Raw genomic sequence first — 22033 nt, 5'->3', positions numbered from 1 at the left:
GCAAGGTCGCAACCGGTGTCAGATCCCTACTACCAGAACACTCCCCCTCACGGTGTGAGGGCGGGCGCGCAGAGGACTGTACCTCTGTGCCAACTCCAATTTCCCTTGTCTTGTGGGGGCCCCCTATTTTAACTCGACGCCATCTTAAGGGTCGTCCGAGGACTCGTGTGAGGTGTCCGTAAGAAGGTAGCGTGGACCCCCCTCCCACCCCACACTGTCTACCATATCCGCCGTCGCGGATATCCGGGCCCCGGGAAATTCGTAGGAGGGGCATCTAGCCGCCTCCTCCCCTGGAAGAGGCCTATGACCGTCTTCCCTTAGGCGACCCATACTTAGTGGGTGCCGCCTCCCCGTGTGAGGGGCCAATGGCCGCCTCCCCCCGGGCGCTCCCATCCATATTGGGTGGCGCCCCCCCCTCTAGGGACCTTGAAATTACTGCTCACCGATCATGACCTTACCACCACAGGCCGGATAGTTGACCGGCTATCCGGCCCCCCCACAAACTCCTATTAAAGGTCATGTTTTATTCAAACCTTTTAGCCATGCTACGACATCTCCTATGAGTAAGACATTCCCCTCCCGGGACAAATGGACACCATCCTCGAGATACATGTTATCTCCCCTAATACATCCGTGCGGAATACAGTGCAATTGCGACAAGCGAAACAACCTACCGAGTTTATTATTGACTTTTTTAACTGAATGGTTCAATGCTGACACAGAGAAACCCCCCCGCCATACCTTCCTGGGAATCATGTGGGACCATCCTATTGTGCACCCCGGGATTCTCCTCGCCAGCCAGCTAAAAGTAGATAAAACTCGCTCGAGTAATACTCGCTTCCCGAGTGTCACCAAGTCATTGCCCCCCAGGTGTACTATGAGTATAGATGGCGGTGACCTCTGCCGCCCTAACAGACCCTCAACAAAAGATTCAAACTGGTCAATACAGAGCCCGCCCCTTCCATGGAAGGTCACCCTGTACCCGTATTCCCCAGCTGCGTGAGTCACGTCACCTGCTTTGAATACGTCCCCGGCCCGTCTCACGTATGAGTGGCCCACGACCCACACCACTTTTTCCTCAGCCGGTGATTTCTGACCGCTGCTCCCCAGGTGCCGGGTCGACTGCACAGTCCGCCCCGCATAGCATGCTCGCGAAACTGCAAACCAAACAGAAGACAAGAAGCGTGAGTGCATGCAAATGACTTCACAACATGTGCAAACGCACGTACCTTTTATAACAATCTGAGGACCATCGTTCCAGTCGTTTCACCTTCTCAACACTTTGACCCCTGGCTGTAGCCTCTGTTGCAGCCCCTATCCTAAAGGAATGGGTCCCAAAATCGCCCGGGTCCAAGCCCGCTGCTGCGATTGCCATTGTCAACACCCTCTGGAACTGAAACCTCGTCAGTGGGGTGGCATCGATGTGTCTCAGCAAGCTTCCCCCCCATGTTTTCCCTCTTTGTGCCAGATATTCCTCTACACACTTTACCGGGCACACGGGGGACCCTCGCATGCGCTGGACAATAATACTGTCTCCCATAGCACTCTGGTCGGTCTTGGACCTGGTGATTGTGATCATCATTGAGTCACCCTTAATCAGAATGCGGTCCTGACACAGACCTCCTTCCACATCATTCTTATTTCTAGCCACCAGCTCGCTAACCCGCATCGCCCCATGAAACGCTAATGCGAAAGCGGCCCGGAACAGCACTGCCTCGAACTGGGAGGAGCATGTCGTGGGGAGTATTGCTATCAGGAGAGACAACCTTTCTAACCCAATCGGGCGTCTCTCGTCGACTCTACGACCCTCAAGGCGTTGCCAACCCCTAAGGGCTTTCCTCACTAAAAAGGACGACGTCGGGTCCTTGATGCCATGCGCCTGCGCCATGAATGAAATGGCGGCCCGGTGTCTATTGGCCGTTGCCACTGATCGGCCTGCACTGTGGAGAGCCACTAGAAACTTCAGAACATAATCCTCCTGCCCCCAATATTCCCCCCCAGCTGGACCCAAAAATGCACAATAGGAACGAAACGCTCCCTCGTATGCCTTCCATGTCCTGGGGGCTAAGCTTGCTGCCACGAGGTCTTGTAATCCGGGGCACCGAGTAGCCAGAGTGCTTCGGGGAATGGTGCCGCCACCAGGTCCGCAGAAGGTAGATAACCCCTGAAAGCCTGCATGTGTGAACGAGAGAGCGCATCAGCCGCGTGGTTCAGTACACCGGGCACATGCTTTGCCCTGAATTGTACGTTCAGTCTCATGCAAAGCAGTACAATTTCCTTAAGCAATCTCAATATCCACTTGCAGCGAGCTGCCTGATTATTTATACATTCAACGACAGTCATATTGTCAGACCAAAACACAACTGAGCGATCTCGGAACTCCTCCGGCCATGCCCTCAGAGCCACCAATATGGGGAACAACTCGAGAAACCCGATGTTACCTGTGAGACCGCTGGTGTGCCACCACGTCGGCCATGTTTGCGCCGACCATCGATTACCAAAGATGGCGCCAAATCCCACGCTCCCAGCTGAGTCGGTCCACAAACCCAGCTCGTCCGAGGACGCAGGTGGCTTGTTCCACACCACTCGACCGTTGAAATCCGCCAGAAATGCCAACCAAATGCGCATGTCCTGGCGAACTTCTGCAGACAGTCTCGTGCGGTGGTGTCCTTCCTTGAGACCAACCATGGCTTGTGCAATAGAGCGGGAAAAGGGGCGGGCCATTGGTATCACCCTTAAGGCAAAGTTAATCTGGCCCACTGCTTGTTGCAATTGATGTAGGGTAACCTTCTCTTTGCTAATGCACAGTTCCAAGGAAGCCCTGAACTTCGTAACTTTCTCCATTGGTAAACGGAAACATCCTTCCACTGAATCGAGCTCAATTCCCAGAAACTCGAGTGAAGTAGATGGTCCTACCGTCTTACCCGGTGCCAATGGCACCCCAAACCTCTTCATGAGTGTGCAAAATTCCTGTAATGCCTGCGCACATTTCCGGTCGCCGGCTGGCCCCAAAAATAAAAAATCATCTAGGTAATGCATAACCTGGGCATGGCCGGTGGCCTTGGTGAACGCCCATTCCAGAAAACAACTGAACTTCTCAAAATACGCACAAGAGATGGAGCAACCCATTGGCATACATCTATCCATTTAGTATTGGCCCTGGAAAACGAAGCCTAACAAACGCTGATCCCGAGGGTGTACCGGGAGCAACCGGAACGCTGACTCAATATCTGATTTCGCCATCAGCGCCCCGGGCCCCAAGTGATTCAGCATGGCGACGGCATCATCGAAGGATGCGTACCATACCGAGCAAATCCCCGGGTCAATGGCCTCGTTCACTGAACAACCCCTTGGGGCCGACAAGTTATGGATCAGCCTAAATTCCCCTGGGTCCTTCTTGGGAACAACTCCTAACGGGGAACAGATGAAATTAGTTACTGGCGGGTGTCTATATGGGCCAACTACCCGGCCTAGGGCAACCTCCTTTGCAATCTTCTTTCTGACCACCGCTGGGTTATGCCGAACCGACAATTGGTTTTTACAAAGTGGTTCCCCCTGAAAATCCCCCGCCGGGATGTGGAAACCATATGAGAAGCCGTTCCTCAACACCCCAGCGGAGACATGATCAGGGTATTCATTTAGCCAGGGGATCATTGCCATGATATCAATAGGGGTAGGTAGCGGTATCCGATGGTCTTGCTCAGACCTGTTTGGCCCCTCCTCTACCCCCTGTATCACCATTCTTGGCTCGGCATGAGCTCTCGGGATGTGAAGAGTTTCCGCAACCTGCACACGCATGTCTGAACTTACATGTCCCTTGTGGTCTAGTGCAATTGCCTCTGTTAAAATTCCAACAGACCCCTTTCCTACCCCCATTTCCACCGTTCCTTGGTTGCTGGTCGCCCATGTGGCTCGCTCGAAAGGGCGCCGCAGGCTGCTGGCGGGAAGGTCCCGACCCTCTCCCGCCGAGCGAGGACGACTTCGTCGCGCCCGGCAGGAGCTGCTTCTGCCAAGAAATAGAGTCGAGACAATCCCACGTCAGAGATGAATCGTGCTCTTTGGCCTTACGAAACTTCATATCATACCGCATCCACTCATCACCCTCATATGTATCATAAAAATCCATTATTCGTGCCTGGTAGCATGATAATTCGGACAAGACCTCGGGCTTACGTTCTCCAATAATCGCAGAAAACATTGCAAAGGCCCTGGCCCAATTCGAGATTGTCTCATCCACCCTAAATCCCGCCATTTTGGCTCTCCATACACTCGGGTGCCGCAACTCCTTTTGTGTCTTAACATACTCCATCTCTCGATGGTCAGTCAGCAGGGAAAACATGTTCACATACTTATCAGCCCATATCAATTCTTTAGTGGCCAACGGTATATGTTGGACCACCTTCTCCCGTCTTGAGGGCAAAGACCCCTCCCTTGCCATCGGCAATGCTTGCTTACCCGGTTCCGGTGCTGTTCCCGCTACTGCTCCGACACCAGCTGCCGGTCCTTCCGTGATCGCCTGTGGGGGAACAAAAGGAACATTCGCCTTCGCGGCCTCTCGCGACTGCCGCAACTGCTGCATTAGTAACTTGGCCTCCTCGGCCGTGTCTGCCGGTGCTGGAGCACCCCCTGTCTTTTTTCCAAGCCATGCGGCCAACTGGGCGGCTAATTCCGGAGGCATGTCCTCCTCGCTGGCGGGCGTAACAACAACCGGAATCGGTTGACCCGTGTCTGGAATCGGTCCCGGGGCCTCGACTGGGACAACCGGGCTCGCCGGGGGTAACTCGGGGACCGGGGCTTCACCCCCCGCCGCCCTATTCCTAACCCGCTTCCCCCTACCCTCGGGGACCACCTTCGGCAAAGCCGGGCCTATTACCTTTTTTGGTCTACCCGGATTGTTCATCGCAGCCATCTGCTTCTTCATGTTCGCCATATCTCTTACCAGCATGCGAAGCATCTGTTCGGTTCCGGACTTCTTTCCTGCCTTCTTGCCCGGCATTCATATCGAGTATCCGATCTACGTCGATCGACACGGTCCTGAACCTTGAGCCTCGAAGTCGCTGAAAGAGAAACACAAGAATTACAAGTTCTCAAAATTGCTCCTTGTTCCGTCGAGGGCTCACATGCAACGAGTGGGTGCAGCTTCCAAGCACAGGAACAAGAGGATGCTTCTTCGGATTCCCGCTCTCTTTATTCTTCTCCGGGAGGGCGTGTACCCTCCTCCGATACGCCTCCTGGGCGTGGCCGATGATGTACGTATCTAGGACAACCCTTCTTGGGCGGGAAAAGGCGCGCCCCGGCTACGCCACTTCGGGCATACCAGCCGTGACCCCCGCCCAAAATGGTTTCCCGGGAGGATCCGGGCCCCCTACCATACGTTCGGGGGGACCGAGTGGTCGCCCCTTTCCATACTGTACCCCGGGTTTTCTGGTGAGCTGTAAGTGCAGTGGTTGAAGGAGGAGAGGTGGACCGCCCAATAGTACAGTTTGATATTAGGGAGTCTAATGCCTCCGTCGTACCAGTTCAGGGAAAGCTTACAGAGAGCGATTTGTGGCTTGCCATTCCATAGTAGATCACGCAGGAGGCCCTCCACTTCTCTTAAATAGGATGCAGGTATCGGGTCTAAAGAATTTTGCAGGGCATACAAGAACCAGGGAAGAGACATCATTTTAAAAAGGGCCGCCTTCCCTAAGAGGGAAAGAGGGAGCGATTTCCATCTGTCGACATCTTTACTTAGTCTGAAAAAGGGGGGATACAGGTTATGGGTATAGCGGAGGGAGGAGTCCCGGGAGAGAAAGATTCCCAGATAGGTAAATTCACCTTTGCATATTTGTATAGGACAGTCCTGCGGTGGGATCGGTGGCTCCCCTGCCACTACAAACAAAAGGGACTTGCTCCAGTTTATGGAGTAGCCGGAATATCTACCAAAGAATGTGAGAATATCTAAGACCACAATCAGGGATCGCATCGTGTAGGTAAAATAAAGGAGAATATCGTCAGCATAAAGGGAGATACGGTCCTCCCATTCCGGTGACCAGCGCATGCCCCGAATCATCGGGTCTTTGCATACCCAAGCTGCCAAGGGCTCCAGCGCCAAGGCAAACAAAAGCGGGGATAGGGGGCATTCCTGCCAAGTCCCTCTTCCCAGCTCAAAGGGGGCCGATTTTTTATTGTTGACCACGACCTGGGCCAGGGGTTTAGAATATAGCAGCTGCACCCACTGTATATATTTCGGGCCAAATCCCATTTTCTATAACACCGCCCACAAATATGGCCATTCGACGGTGTCAAAGGCCATGGCAGCATCTAAGGAGACTATGACTGCCAGCTCCAGGAGAGAGACCGCTCTGCCCAATACACCATGCATCCTGCGCAAGTTAAGCGCAGTATTGCGATGCGGGATAAAACCAGACTGATCCGGATGAACTAGGGTCTCAACAACTGTTAAAAGTCGGTTGGCCAGGAGTCTAGCCAGAATCTTGGGTTTTGCATTTAATAGGGAAATCAGTCTATATGATTTGCAATCGGTTTTAGGTTTTCCCTCCTTATGGATCGTCACAATAGTGGCCATCCTTTGGTCTAGAGGTAGGAGCCCCTTGTCTCTAGAGTCCTCATACATAGCTTTTAGGTATGGGGCCAATCTGTCTGGTTTAAGTTTGTTAAGTTCAATCGGCAATCCATTCGGGCCAGAGGCCTTGCCCGATGTAAGGGACCTGATCGCTGCTGCTATTTCATCTTTAGACAAGTTACTCTCAATGAACTTCATGGTCGTCCACTGACAGTCTGGGCAGTACTATGTCCGCAAGCTTTTGATGGGAATCTTCTTTAGAATAAGGAGCCACCGAAGAGTAGACTGTATCAAAACAGGCCACAAACAGATCCACTATGTCTTGCGGGTCCATAATGGATCCACCACCTTGTCCGTGGAGCTCCGGCACTAGTCTGCTTGCCCAATCCTTTTTATCCGGCCATGCTAGTAGCCTCCATGCTTTATCACCCACCTGATATAGCCGCCCCTGCACCTCTCTCCCCAGGGCCTTAGCTTGGTCAGTCGCCAGTGCTCGATAGTCCTGCTGCTTGAGTTTAAGAAGGTGGAGTTTCTCGGTGTGATGTTGGATTCTAAATCCAGTTCTAACTGCCCGACCTCTGCCTCTATGGCCTCCATCTCCCTCCGGCGCTCTTTCTTTTTCGCCGAAATCAAAGAGAGGGCCTGGCCCTGAATTACCATCTTGAAGGCCTCCCATAAGGTCTGCGGAGATTCCACAGTGCCCTCATTCTCAATTGAGTAGTTGTCCATAGCTACAAGGAGTTCCCTACGGAAGTGAGGATCCCAAAGATACCACAGGTTGATGGGGGCTACCCATCCTACCTGTTTGTAATTAAAAGCCACATGTAGCCAGATCTGCGAATGATCAGAGATGCCCCTAGCAAGATATTTGATTTCCCAAACATGGGCAATTTGAGATGCGGGAATCAAAACATTGTTGATCCGTGAAAGACTCCCGTGTGCCCCGGAATGGAAGGTGTACTGTTGAGTGTCAGAGTGAAAGGCCCGCCAATCGTCCGCCAGTCCCATAGTCTCGAGGAAATCGGGCAGCCAACTAGCTGAGCGAGCAATCTCATGCGGAGGGTGACGATCTAATGTGCCTGAAACAACTGAGTTTAAATCACCCTCCAACAGTAACAAACCCTCCGGCATATTCAATAGTAATGTTCCCAGGTCCCTAAATGTGACGGCTTGGAGCCCCTTAGGCACGTAAACTGATAGAAGTGTAATTGGATGTCCCTCCCAGATGCCCGTGACCCCAGCATAACGACCCCTGTCGTCTGTCCAGGTTTCCTTCACTACAAGTTAGAAGGACTTCTTCATCAATATGCCTACCCCTCGTGAGCCTGTGGTGAGTCCTGCATGGGTCAACATCACGCAACCCCCCCTGTGGAGTGCCTTACAAGCATTACCAATCAGATGAGTTTCCTGAAGTAGGATAACGTCAGGGGCCTGGCGCTCTATGTATTGAAGGACAACACTACATTTTATCTTGTCCCCAAACCATTGACATTCCAACGTAACAATTTAATCCCTGTGTCTCAACATGTTGCCATGATAGAAGTCGCTGATGTAGTAAATGCCACATGAAACACAACAAAATTCCACCTCCCAACAACCCCCCACCCCGCTGCCCTGTACTCTGGGCCTAGAACTGCTCATCGAAAACTTGCATAGTGCCTGTCACCCCAGAAAAGTTTCAAGAGAGAAAGAAGAGAAAGAGAGGGGTGGGATTAAAGCACTCCGTTTCCCGGCTCCGAAAAGGTCAATTGTACACCCTATTGAATACAAATACCACAGGTCCAATTGAGTCCACAAACCCAAACAATATGAAACTAGAAACCCCCCTCCCATCCCCACCCCCTCACTGGCCCCAGTTACTCAGTTCAAAGTCCGCTGCCAAGCTGGTCACTGTGTCAGGTCGGTCAACCGTCCACACTGCCACCGCCGCCATGATCGACTGGACTCCTCACTCCGAGGCGTTCGAGCCATTCTGCCGCAGAATCTGGATATTCAAAAAACCAAGCTCTCCCCTCCTTCTCAATCCGAAGGCGTGCCGGGACCAATATGGAATATTTCAGACAGACCCCGCTCTCTGAGGTCACGTTTGACTAATAGGAACGACCTTCTCTGCCGTTGTACCCTCTGCGTGAAATCCCGAAAGAATGAAATGTCTGCGTTTTCATACCGGAGGGGCGCCCCTGCTGTAGAATTTTGAAGGATAATGTCTCTAACATGATAGTTCAAAACTCTAGCCAACATGGGTCGCGGGGGAGTGCCCAGCTTGATACGGCCGCCGGGACTCTGTGGGCGCGTTCAATAACAAAAAACTTACTGAGGCCTTTGGGCTGTAAATGCTTCAAGTGGGACATATTTTTAAAGAGAAAGACATAGGAATGACAGTGTGCAAATGTGGAGTGATGTGCAAAGAGTCGAAAGAGTGTGATAGATTACATTGAAAAGGATGGATTGATGTTTTCTACTCTGAAGAGGTCATTGTTTTCAATGTTTTAAGGAAAAAGGAAAAATAAACGTGCATTCATTTTTTATAATAGTAAATATTAAACAGAACATTGTAAAAATTGGTCAAAAAGATTTATGAAAGGTGGGATTAATGGACGTTAAAATATCATTAATTGATGTAGGTGAACCTATGGGTAGTAAGGATTAGTAAAATACACAAGTGGTTATAGAATATCATAGTTTCCGTTAGTGACATGAGACTGGGAAGAAGGACTTTGTCTGCATTGATGAATGAATGAATGAATGAAGTGACTTCTAAAGCGCACAAATGCATAGAGACGTCTTGGCGCTGTGTGAAACAAAGATGAGACTATCAGAATACTAAATTTGAAAACTATAATGTCACTGACTAAAAGGCCAGGTTTTGAGCTGTTTTCTAAAGAACAGAACTGATGGTGCTGTTTTCAATTCAAACAAAGACAGTTCCATTGTAGAGCCGTTGATCTGAAAAAGCTTCTTCCACCCCATGAGGTACGTTTAAAGGTTGCAACCTTTATAAATCTAGCTGTGCCAGAATGGAGGGTTCTGCCAGTGAAATACAATTCAAGCTTTTTCTTCAAATAAGATGCATCTGTTCCGTACAAGGTCTTGTAGGCTAGGCAAAGTGCCTTGAAGGGGATACGATGACTAACTGTGAACCAATGAAGTTGCCTAATGGCTGATTTGGCCGATTGAGATTTTAGGATTTTTTTATAAAAACCTTGCAGCGGAATTCTGGAGGGTTTGCAATTTCTTGAGTGGACTATTTGGAAGGTCTACATACAGATCATTGCAGTAGTCCAGTCACCACAACACTAAAGCAATGACTACAGATTTCAAGAGATCTGCTAGAAGACATTTTTCAATTTTCTTGATGATTCTAAGTACATAAAAGGAGGTGGAAGTAACCTTAGTGACTTGGTCTTTAGATCTTAACTCCCTGTCCATCAATATCCCTAAATCCTTTACTTTAGAGGCTGGCGTGGGAAGAGTGCCTAGCTCAGACGGCCACCAGTCTGGATACCAAATGAAAATATTATTGCCAAACAGGAGCCTCTGTTTTTGTAGAATTCAATTTCAGGCAATTACAGTCCATCCATTTGTTGACCGCACTGATGCAGTTTTTCAATATGCCACCAGAATGCTTGCGCTTTTTCCAAGGGAGACTATAATTTGTTGTATGACGCCAATGACAAGGCAATTTTTGTTATCATTGTGACAAGAGGTGTAACTTAAAGATTAAATAAAGTAGGGGATCGAGATTAATCCTGTGGGACCCCACATGGTAAAATGTATGGGTCTGAATTAAATTTGCCCAGTGACACCACTTGTAGGCGTCTTGTAGGAAAAGATTTTAATAGGGTCAGTGCCATGTCATCGATCCCGAAATCCCGCATACTGTCAACAATATCTCATGGTTGACCATATCGAAGGCTCCTGATGAAACCAGCAGGATGAGGACCGCATTACCACGCTGTCCAGGGGCGCTCTAATTTCCTCTGTGACTGTAATCAAAGCAGTTTCAGTACTGTGATGTAGCCTGACGCCAAACTGAGTTTCATCTAAAGGATGAGTCTTCTCAATAAAAGAGGAGAGTTGAAGATTCATAATCTTTCTACCAGTTTGCCTGGGTATGAAAGCAGAGATATGGGTTGATAACTGTTCAGGTCCAAGATATTAAGATTAGGCTTTTTTACAAGAGGAAGAACTGATACGGACTTCCAAGGGGTAGGAAAGATCCCTGTCTTGAACATGGCGGAAAAGATGATAGACAGATGAAGACTCAAGGCTGGACTGGCAGTACCGGGCATTGGGCTTTTCCCCGGAGGCTGGAAGGGTGGGGGCTGGTTTTGTAACTTTTGGACTTTTTTGCAGCAGTGCTGCATGTCAGCCCCAGTAACAAAATCATGAGACCAGCATAATCCGCACAGCACACTTTATTTTCCATCCTCCCTGTGTTTTTAAATATGGTACAGTTTTAAAAGCACTTGCTGCAGAGCGACAATAAAAGTGTCAAGATATCTCTGGTGATTAATCTTCCTGCTGGTGTGAGCTGGAGATTTGTCTGGAGGCAGTTTTGACTCATCTATGGGAGGGCAGAGGGTTATTATGCCTGCTGCAAAGAATGTGTACCAGCAGATTATATGTGTACTTTATGTGTATAGCTCTGTGGGTTACTGCTTTTGTTACTGTGTAGTTCTTTACTAATGTTGCTAAAAAAGGTGTGCTTGGATAGAAATCAATTCTTATTAGTAAATCATGCCCTAACCACTGTGATCCAAAGACTTTATTGGCATTTCAGTAACCATATAACCTGACCTCCTGCTCTCCCCCAGCAGCTCTTCTGTTGTGCCTCTGCCCTGTGCAGGTAGGTATTGGAGGCCTTTTTTTGTAATTTTGTGCCTTTGTCTATTTTGCCTGTTTTTGTTTGCCTGTTGTTTGTGCCCTTGTCTGTGTCCTCCGTGCCTGTTTTCACCATCCTCTTACCCGCGGCTGCTGCCCCACGGCCTCTCCCACCTGCAGATGCTACGGAGCTCACGAACTACTGACTCATCTATCTCATCACCTTTGCAGCCAAAGCCACAGGAAAGATCGCCAACATCCAACTAATGAAATTCATAGAAGAGAACTCCATCCTCGACCCCTCCCAATCCGGATTCCGCAGCAACCAGAGCACAAAGACCGCCCTACTCACCGCCACAGACCAAATCTACTTGCTCCTTGACCAAGGACACACCGCAGCCCTGATCCTGCTCGGCCTCTCTAGAGCCTTTGACACCCTCTACCACTGCACTCTCCCCGCCAGACTCGGCGATGCCGGCATACAGGGGACCGCCCTCCTGCCTCACCGACAGAACGCAAAAAATCAGACTTCCTTAATTTCTCTCTGATCCCACAGAGATCAGCTGTGGGGTAGCCCAAGGATCATTGCTCAGTCCCACGCTTTTCAACATCTACATGGCCCCCCTCGCCGCCATAGTCAGACAGCATGCACTATGAATACTATCCTACGCCGACGACATTCAGCTCATCCTCTCCATCACTAAGGACCCCCTCACCTCCAGACTCAGCTTCCAGGAAGGAATGACAGATGTCACAACCTGGATAAGCAGCAGCTGCCTGAAGCTCAACTCAGAGAAGACAGAAGTCCTTGTCCTCTGACCCTCCCCTACTGCATGGGACAACACCTGGTTGACAACCGCCCTAGGCAGCCCTCTCACGACCATGGACACTCCCCGAATTTCAGCTTCATACTCAACTCCTCCATCTCCATGACCCGAAAGACCAACGCCGTTGCCTCCACCTGCTTCAACACCCTACGCATCCTTTGCAAGACCTTCAAAAGGATCCCCAAATCAAGAAAAGCCATCACCCACACACTCATCACCAGCAGATTAGACCACGGAAACGCCCTCTATGCCAGGATCAACAAATCCTTGCTCAGCAAGTTCCAGACCATACAGAAAACCGCAGCCAGACGAATATGTCTCTTTACATCGCGAATTTTACTCTGCGATGCAAACACAACGCAATCATTACAACAACTGCGTTCTCACAACGCACTACTTTTACAACGCAAGTAGTTACAATGACTTGCACTAGATGGCGCGTTGCACCTCGCAATAGTATGATTTACTATTCAAACTCCAGTGTGTGCAACACTAGGGAAAGTGTTGGAATAGTAAATCAGACTATTCCCCATCCTAGCGCGCCATCTAGCGCAAGTCGTTGTAACAACTTTAGTAGTAATGGCACTGCATTGTAACAACGCGGTCGTTGTAACAACCGCGTGGTGTTTGCATGCGGTGTAAAACTCGCATTATAAACCTTGTTTCACAAGCCAGACTTGTCTGTGGCGTCCCCCGACACTAACACATCACCCCACACCTGCTAGTCGAGAAGAGAATAATTTTCAGGATACTAACCCATGCACACAATTCCTCCACAACATCGGCCCCCCAATATCTCAACGAAGAAATCGCCTTCCATGTACCCAAGAGAAACCTCCGATCCGCTAACCTCGCCTTTGCCTAAACCCCTTGCATCTGCAGAGCCAGTACAGGTGGAAGAACCTTCTCCTACGTCACAGCAAAGACCTGGAACGAGGTCCCGATCAACATCAGACATGCACCCACTCTGCACATCTTCAGGGAGACCCTCAAGACCTGGCTCTTCGATAGACTGGAGCTGCTCCTCCCCCAGCGCCTTGAGACCCTCACGAGTGAGTAGCGCACTTCATTATTCGCTGATTTATTGATAATAACAGTTCAAAGATTCATAGACCTTGCGTCATAAAAGATGCATAACATAGTACAGTATAATTCATTGTATTACAGTACATACATGATAATATTGGTACAAGCATCATTTTTTTGTTTTTGTTTTATATAGCGCAAACTAGACTGGCGAAATCGGGTATCAGAGCACTTTATACGAGCACCAGTTTCGTTACAAATTGACACATTCATTTTTGTTAGGCATGGGGAGATTAAGTGATTTGCCCAGAATCAAAGGATTTTGAACGTCGCTGCTGAGACTCGAACCCGGTTACCCAGCTTGGAGATCAGCCGCTCTAGATGTAAGGGTACATCCACTCTCCATTGCAACCCAACTTAGTATAGTACAGATGTTATAAGACGGGCACGAACAGCAGAGCCATATAAGACTAAATAATTCGTACTGATACCTACGAGCATGCTATAGATAGATATTGGAGTCACCCATAAGTATATACGAGTCACTCATAATTATATACTTTTTTTTCCGGAATATAAGGCAGGCGTGCCCCCAAGTCTGGAGCGAGTCAATGGAGACAAGAGAGAAGCAATGGTGGAGTGAACAGCCTACCGCTAGGTGCAGTGGTACCTTTGGCGGTGACTTTGGATCACGCACTTCTTGCCGTGTTCTCACAGTAGGAGTACTACCCAGACTTGGAGCCGGGCACCACAAAGAAGGCACCGGGATCAGACACTCATTGAGAGAATTCTGTCAAACCGGATACATGAATTTATGCTTCTATGTTGCTGCTGCTGTGAGTATTCCAGCTGGACATATGTACAATGAGACCCATAAGGTTAATGCCCGAATTTTACTTGGCGAAAAGAGTCATTACTCTTATTGGTCCTACAAGTGATTATTCCCTAGTCTTTTAAGAAAACATTGTGGCATGCTGGTTCCAAAAACATATGTTCTGAATGCTCGATTTTATCAGCAGCAGTGGACTTTAAAAATACTCCAGTCCGGTGTTTGAGTGTAATACTTTGGTGTGTGATGGTATGCGGATACTCGCTACAGGAATTGCCCTACATTATAAGAAGTTGACATTGTAATTACTTACTGAAATGACTCATTATGAGTTTTATAACAAATATGTATGAGAAGCAAAAAGAAATGTGCTGTATTTACTGTTTTAAGGTCACACAGTGTCACACATGCCCATTCAATTTCTTACTTAACCCAATAAACAGGTTTTCTTTCCTTGAGCACGACTGCTGGCTTTCTTTCTTGTAATGGAGTTTGAATAAATGTGTATATATATATATATATATATATATATATATATATATATATATCGTAGCTCCTTTCTTTTCGTCTTTACAAAGAAAACAGCACTCGCGGGAGGAGGATCAGAGTTTTTATTTTCGACCCTCTGAGCACCAGACGCGTTTCGGCTCCTGCCTTTGTCAGTGGTACACTGACGCGCCATTTTTCTTAATTTAAATACCCTTCACGTGATACATTGTCATCGAGATCGAAACAGGGCTACTTTCCAAACATATGTGCCATATTGGAACGGTTATTCATAAAAGTTATTCACAGTTTTTTAAACGTTTGTTGCATTAATTACGCCCTGGATGGGCTTGTGCATATTTACAAACAGTTTTACTTTCAATATATTTTACATATATATGTTTCTACAACCTACCGAAGGTGCACAAGGACAGAGTAAAGCCACTGGGACGACCAATTGTAATTGCCCATGGGAGCCTTTTAGAACATTTATCTATCTATATTGATTATTTTCTGATTGATCATGTCAAGATGTTAAGAAGTTATATAAGAGACACAAAAGACTTATTAAGCAAGTTAGAACAGCTCACGTTGAGAGAAGGAGATCTACTCATAACAATGGACATTGCTAGCCTTTATACTAGCATAGGACATAAGCATGGCATGGAATCAGTAGAACAGATTTTGTCAACGAGAGAGGCTAACTTTGCAGAACACAGTGTTATGCTTTTGGAATTTTTATTCTTCAGCCTAAATAATACCATCTTTCTGTACCAAGACTAATACTATAAACAGTTGGTATGGGTAGCCATGGGCACGAGTTATTCCCCCAGTTTCGCAAATATCTTTGTGGGATGGTGGGAGGAAAATGAGGCATGGAATCCCAAATATGAAGAGTGGACACAACACATATTAGTGTGGTACAGATATATAGATGATCTGATGATTGTTTGCCGAGGATCTAAATGTAAGGCGGAAGAATACATTGAGAAACTTAATAACAACATATATAACTTACGTTTCACTAAAGAAATAAGTAGCAGCAAAGTAAATTTTCTAGACTTAGAAATAAGAATAGAACAAGGTAAGATGCACACACAGCTATTCAGAAAACCCACAGCTGGGAATTCGATATTACACTCCATGAGTAGCCATCCACCGAAGCTGATCTACAGCATTCCGTATGGAGAACTATTGCGTATAAAACGCAATTGTACATCAGAAGAAGATTATAACGAGAATGCAAGGAAAAGTGTAGATAGATTTAGACTGCGAGGCTATGGGGAGAAGTGTCTGAAAGAAGCCCAGATAAAAGTGGATAAGATCCCACGAAAAGAAACGTTGAAAATTAGAACAAAGGATACCGAAATGGAAGGGAAATTTAGTTTAATCACCACCTATTCAGAAGGGGCTGGAATGTTAAGAACAGCACTGAGAAAGAGTTGGAATCTGCTAACAACTGATCCAATAATAGGTACAGATATCCCAAAGCAACCTATGATAACCTATAGGAGAGCGAGGGCACTAAGGAACACCTTAACAAGTAGTTACCTCACACGCCCTATAGAGCAACCATTCGGTAAACCCATACCAGGTTTCTACCCATGTGGACGCTGCAAAGCGTGTAAATATAGCAAGAAAGTGACATCTTACCAGGTGAGAGGGCAGCAGAGGAAAATCAAATATTTTCTAACCTGCACAACACCATTTACAGTCTATTGCCTAGTGTGTCCGTGTGGACTACGCTATATAGGAAGTACAGTGAACCCCACGAAGATGCGCATCCTGGAACTCCTCAGAGCAATCACAAATTGTGATCCATCATATCCAGTGGCGAGACACTATAAACAACACCATAAGAGTAATAGTGAGCAACTGGAATATTTTGCACTCGACCAAGTACCGATCAACCCTAGAGGGGGAGATAGACTACAAAAATTAAGGAGGTTCGAATCCAGGCATATAATAGACATCGGAACTAAGAACCCCGGGGGTCTCAATAGCCATGAAGAGATGACTGTACACCTAGGCTAGAAGAACCCCAATGTTATAGAGTAGGAGTTGACCAAGAAAATTTCTGAAACTGTGAAATGTTAGTAAGTTTTAAGATTAGATGGATTTGTGATTTTGCGATTTTATTTTGTTTAATCTCATTTTGGTTAAGGGGTTATAATTTGCACAGTGTGTTTAGAAAATTAAGTCTAGCGAGAAAACAGGAGGGTTACGCTGCATAAGCCCATCCAGGACAAAATTATAACACAGAATGATGTAAAATATATTGAAAGTAAAACTGTTTGTAAATATGCACAAGCCCATCCAGGGCGTAATTAATGCAACAAACGTTTAAAAAACAGTGAATAACTGTTATGAATAACCGTTCCAATATGGCACATATGTTTAGAAAGTAGCCCTGTTTCGATCTCGATGAGAATGTATCACGTGAAGGGTATTTAAATTAAGAAAAATGGCGCGTCAGTGTACCACTGACAAAGGCAGGAGCCGAAACGCGTCTGGTGCTCAGAGGGTCGAAAATAAAAACTCTGATCCTCCTCCCGCGAGTGCTGTTTTCTTTGTAAAGACGAAAAGAAAGGAGCTATGATAATAGCGAGGTACGCCCCTCGCAACACGCACCTGTGCATGTGTGCATGACCCGGCGTAACGAGGAGCAGCAATATATATATATATATATACACATACATACATACACACACACACACATATATATATATATATATATATATATATATATATATATATATATATATATATATATATATATATATATATAATAGTAATGTTTCCGTATTACAGTATGGTATAATATTTCTGTGCCTTCAAGAGTTTCTTTTAAAAGATCTACTCTTAGTCATAACTACTATTCTTTTTTGAATCCTGAGTTTGTGCTTCTCCAGCCCAAGCACTCCTGCAAAAGGCCTACACCACATAGTACCCTTTGTCTTATGTAACATTTTCTATATACTGACTTACACATGTAAAGGGCTCCGATATGTACATGTGACAAAGGAGCTATGGAGAGATTAGGGGCACTGTTGGAGGGTGATAGTGAGGGAATCCTTGAAGAGCTCTTCAAAACACAACAATGTGCGTGACACTCTCTACTAGTGTGTGGAACAATTTTCTTGACACACCTATAGCTAATTCAGTCTCACCACCTACTGCTACACTCCCTCCAGGTAAAGACAAAGCAATTCTAAGAATTTGCTGAGGTAGGCTCACTCATGTAAGGTGACATGCGTCATCATTTGCCACCTCGTCCCACCCTGGTGAGGTGGTACTACCAGGGCGGACTCGACCGCAGGGTGGGGCTGGTCTGAGGGAATTCTTAAAATTACTTATTTTTTCCGGATAAAACTTGGATCCAGCTCAATGAGTATAAAAGCCTTAGGATGAACCAAAAGTATCCTTTATTAACCCCTTTCAAGTGGGGCTAATTGTATGTATGTATGTATGTATGTATTTATATTTGTAAAGCGCTCTGTAACCCTACGGGCATCCTGGCGCTAAGACACAGTAGACCGAGAAAAGAATGTACTGCAGGAATTAACTGGCCGGCTGTTAAACTCTGGGAAAGAGCCAGGTCTTTACTTTCTTACGAAATAGCGGCAGATCCTGTATCTGCGGCAGCACCGGGGGAAGGCTATTCCATAAGCGAGCGGCAGCTACGCCAAAAGCTCGTCCTCCCATTGTAGATCTTTTAATCCTTGGAACAATTGCCAAATTGGCTGCTGAGGAGCGCAGACTGCGTGCCGGTACATACCATCCAAACCTAGCCTGAAGCGGTTTGGGTCCAAGTCCGTGAAGCGCTCTAAAGGCAATACACAAGGCCTTGAACAGTATCCTCTGTCTCACTGGAAACCAGTGCAGGTCGGCCAAGGCTTGAGAAGTAGAAGACCTGCGCGTTCTCATCAGCACCAGTCTTGCTGCTGCCGCCTGGATACTCTGGAGCCGCGAGATCAAATAACACGGAGACTCCAGTAGCAAAGCATTACAGTAATCCAGGCGGCTAAGGATAACACTCCTGACCACTAAGCCTTTGACCTGAGGCGGCAATAGTGGTAGTACCTTACGTAACCCTCTGATGAGCACATAACAATGTCTAACTACTTTGTTTACATGTGATTCCAAGTTAAGCTTCTCATTGAAGCTAACCCCCAGGTTACGCACCATACTCACAGGATTTGGAGGTATATCTGTAGGAATGGGCCAGAAGTCAGAGGGAAGACTGATGGCGCTCTACCCACCCCACAGCAGGCGGCACGGTGCCGCGGTACTCATGACGAGTCCAGGTCGTCATGTTGCACAGTGGAGCTGTGCTCATGACGAGCTGGACTCGTCATGACTCCGCCCACTCCTGTAGGACGCCCGCACAGGTGGGGAATTCGCTGAGCATAGGAGGGCAGCAGCAGTGGTTAAAAGAGACAAAGCACAGCCCATAAGGATAACGTTCCCATCCTAGGGAAGTCATTTATCTGCACGTTGACAGGGTCAGACTAAAGAACTTAAAACTAGAAACAAACGTGACTCAGTGACAGAAATGCAATCATTCAAAGCAGGCATGCAATTACGAAAGCACACGTGATTGCAAGGACACCAAATGTCACCCCACGCAATTTTCATTACCTAATGTGCAGAGGCTATTGCCTCATGTCTGTTTGGGGTGGGTGCTTCCTATAGTCAAACTCTATGTGAAGTGCTCTGACACCATAATCTGGTATGAGAGGCTCTATATACCAAATTAAATACATGTGGCAGAGGAGCAATGGAATTAAGAAGAGCATTGTTGGAGGGGGAATAGAGAGGAAAGTATTGATGAGACCCAATAAAGAGGTTCTCTGTGGATTATGCTGCCCTGAGGATTTTGTTACTGGGGGCCGACATCGCAGCACTGCTGCAAAACAGACCCCAATTTCCAGCCTCCCGGGAAAACGCCAGATGCCTGGTACTGCCAGTACAGCCTTGGGTCCTGCGAGGGCAAATATCAAGGGGCAAATTTACAAGCCCCTAGCGCCACTTTTGCATCATTTTTCCCATGTTAAAATGATGCAATAGTGGTGCAACGGGCTTGTGAATCTGCCTCCAAGATTCTATACAAAGGCGGGACCTCGATACGATGAATGCAGCAAAATGTGACTGGTCGGTGAACAAGCATCCTTACAAATGAAGGTACACGTCATGATTAAGGAACAAAAGACGCATTGGACATCAGGTCCTTCGTAGGTGGATCAGTTTTCATATGAGATAAAAAAGCCAGGGTAAAATAACTGCTGAATGTTAGGAGAGCAAAGGTTATAACGCAGAGATGGGTCTCGAAGAAGAAACTAACAAACATGCTGTAGAAAGCAAACCTCTGCGACCAATATGAGAGAGAGACAACCCAACATGAAGACAAATGGAAACATCAGTACATTATAGCACATTCTTCGAAAATTAACCAAGTCTTTAAAATTAAGTTTATTTGAGAACATTTTGAGAAAAATCTTGGCATTGGGGAAGACCGCAAGCCATCCAAAGTCTCTGTGAACACCAAGCAGGGTGTGCCTGATTCACAATCACATTTTAAACCTACTCCCATGAGTTTGAGTATTTTGGAGACAATTCAAGGAGTGCTCCTAAGAAACTAAGACAGGTGTGGTATGGTTGCGCGTGCGTAAATGTATATGGTGCAGATGCATAGTACACTTGCGTAAAGTCTTATCAAAAGTGCATTTGCATGTGATAACTTTTTTTATTCCCAGGAAGAAAATGTTTTGCACGGTTGAGAAACCCACTCCCCTGCTCCCCATCAGTCACAGAGACGCCACCTTCCACCTTGTGTGAGCATTTACACCTGCTTTTTCAAAGGGTACGTTTCTAACCATAGAGGAATGAACTACGGAAGAACCTGTGAATACTCACTCACACTCTCTTGCTTGGGCGTGTTCACCTCAGTACTCACCGTGCCAGCAGGTACCGGAGAGGAATGTTATGAAGACAAGCAGCCCTCTCATGGTCTTCGCCTTGGGATTGGAGGCAACAGATTTGTCCCTATCACCGATATCTGCAACTGCGCGATGACCAGGGAAATAGTCCTGTCTTAAGGTTGCTAAACCCCAAGTGTCAAAGGGCTCTTGTGGAAGGTGCGGCATTTGGAAAGGCACCCACTGTATTGCTGACACATGTGTGGTTTGCTCACGAGGAAGGGTGTCTGACAACATAAATCCCCGCCACAGAGTGAATAATACTTTCCTCCAAGTGCACAAAACATAGAAATTGGAGAAGTTCATGTTGCAAAATTAGGACCTGCTAATCGAATGAACTAAATAGACTTAAAGTACGATTGTTGTTTCAGTAGCTGCGTATGCATTAGTCGTGGAATGTTTATTTTTGAAGTGACACCCCAAATGGAGACAAATAATGAGGAAAACATCTTATAACAGAAAAAGAAGCTAGACTGGAAGGCAAACAATATGTCGCAGGAGACAAATAATGGGACAAACATCTTATAATAGAAATAGAAGAAATACGAGAAGGCAAACAACATTTTGGAGGACAGTTTGTATGAGGGGGTACGGTACATAAGGCATGAGAAGAGCAATACCAATTAACATTCAAAAGCACATCGGTGGAGAACCAGTGTAGGCTCTCTGGCGCATATTTACTTAGATTTCTTGCATAGTAAGGCTTGCTGTGCTGCATGGATAGTAAAACGCAGCCCAGTACCTTATTTGCAGAGATTGGCCTGCTGCTGGTGTCATCCCCTGAGCTTTGCAAGTACACACACTCACATTGTGGTACATTGGCAACTGTGTGCTATCTAGTGTAGGATTTGTGGTGGAAGCATACATTCTTTTACACATTTCTTGGTGTAGACAAAAACAGACAGAAGGTACCCAAGCGTTGGGGGTGTTCTATGCCCTGCAGCACATGTCTAATGCGTCGGTTTCTGGAAGAAATCAACACAGTCCCCATGTTTGTGCGTGCTTTCCACAGGTGACAGTTTTTGATGCCAGGCATGGTCGAATTAGCTTAGTTGATCAGGCTTTATGTAAAAAATGGGATTTGCCACATAAGAAGTAAGACAAAGCGATATTTAATAGATGGGCATTTCCTGGTCAACACATTATTCTTTTTTTTAGAAAAAACTAATTTTATTGTAGTTTCAAAGAACTTATACAGCATTAGGCAGGGCACGGTTCTTTACCAACTTACATTGCAAATGTATAGTGCCTCAGTACTCATTCGATTGTAATGACAGCATACAAAAATACGCAAATAAGACATTTGGGGTCGATATTTACAATGAAATGTCAGAGTGCAGTGTTAATCCAAAATAGGTAACGCCAGGCTCCAACATTGTTTAAACGCATGGATGCACCGTATTTACAAAAATATGGCGCACCCCTGCATTTCCCCTAGCTCTGGCGTCAAAAACGCTGCCTAACGCCAGCGCAGGAAATCTATTGCCATGTTGCTAGG

At 46.8% G+C, this 22033-nt stretch overlaps 1 protein-coding gene across 1 annotated transcript in view; it reads right to left on the bottom strand.

The window, feature by feature from the left end:
• Nucleotides 1-20723, bottom strand: part of SIGLEC15 (sialic acid binding Ig like lectin 15) — a 183181-nt gene extending 162458 nt beyond the window's left edge. Inside the window, exon 1 of the mRNA XM_086962901.1 lies at nucleotides 20514-20723. Within this exon, the coding sequence (XP_086819027.1) occupies nucleotides 20514-20703 (190 nt within the window). The 5' untranslated portion in view covers nucleotides 20704-20723. The remainder of the gene's footprint in view (nucleotides 1-20513) is intronic.
• Between the last annotated feature and the right edge of the window lie 1310 nt (nucleotides 20724-22033).

Source organism: Lissotriton vulgaris, chromosome 3_1 (genome assembly GCF_964263255.1).
Source record: "Lissotriton vulgaris chromosome 3_1, aLisVul1.2, whole genome shotgun sequence".
Taxonomy (NCBI): domain Eukaryota; kingdom Metazoa; phylum Chordata; class Amphibia; order Caudata; family Salamandridae; genus Lissotriton; species Lissotriton vulgaris.
This window is presented reverse-complemented; position numbering and strand designations above follow the sequence as displayed.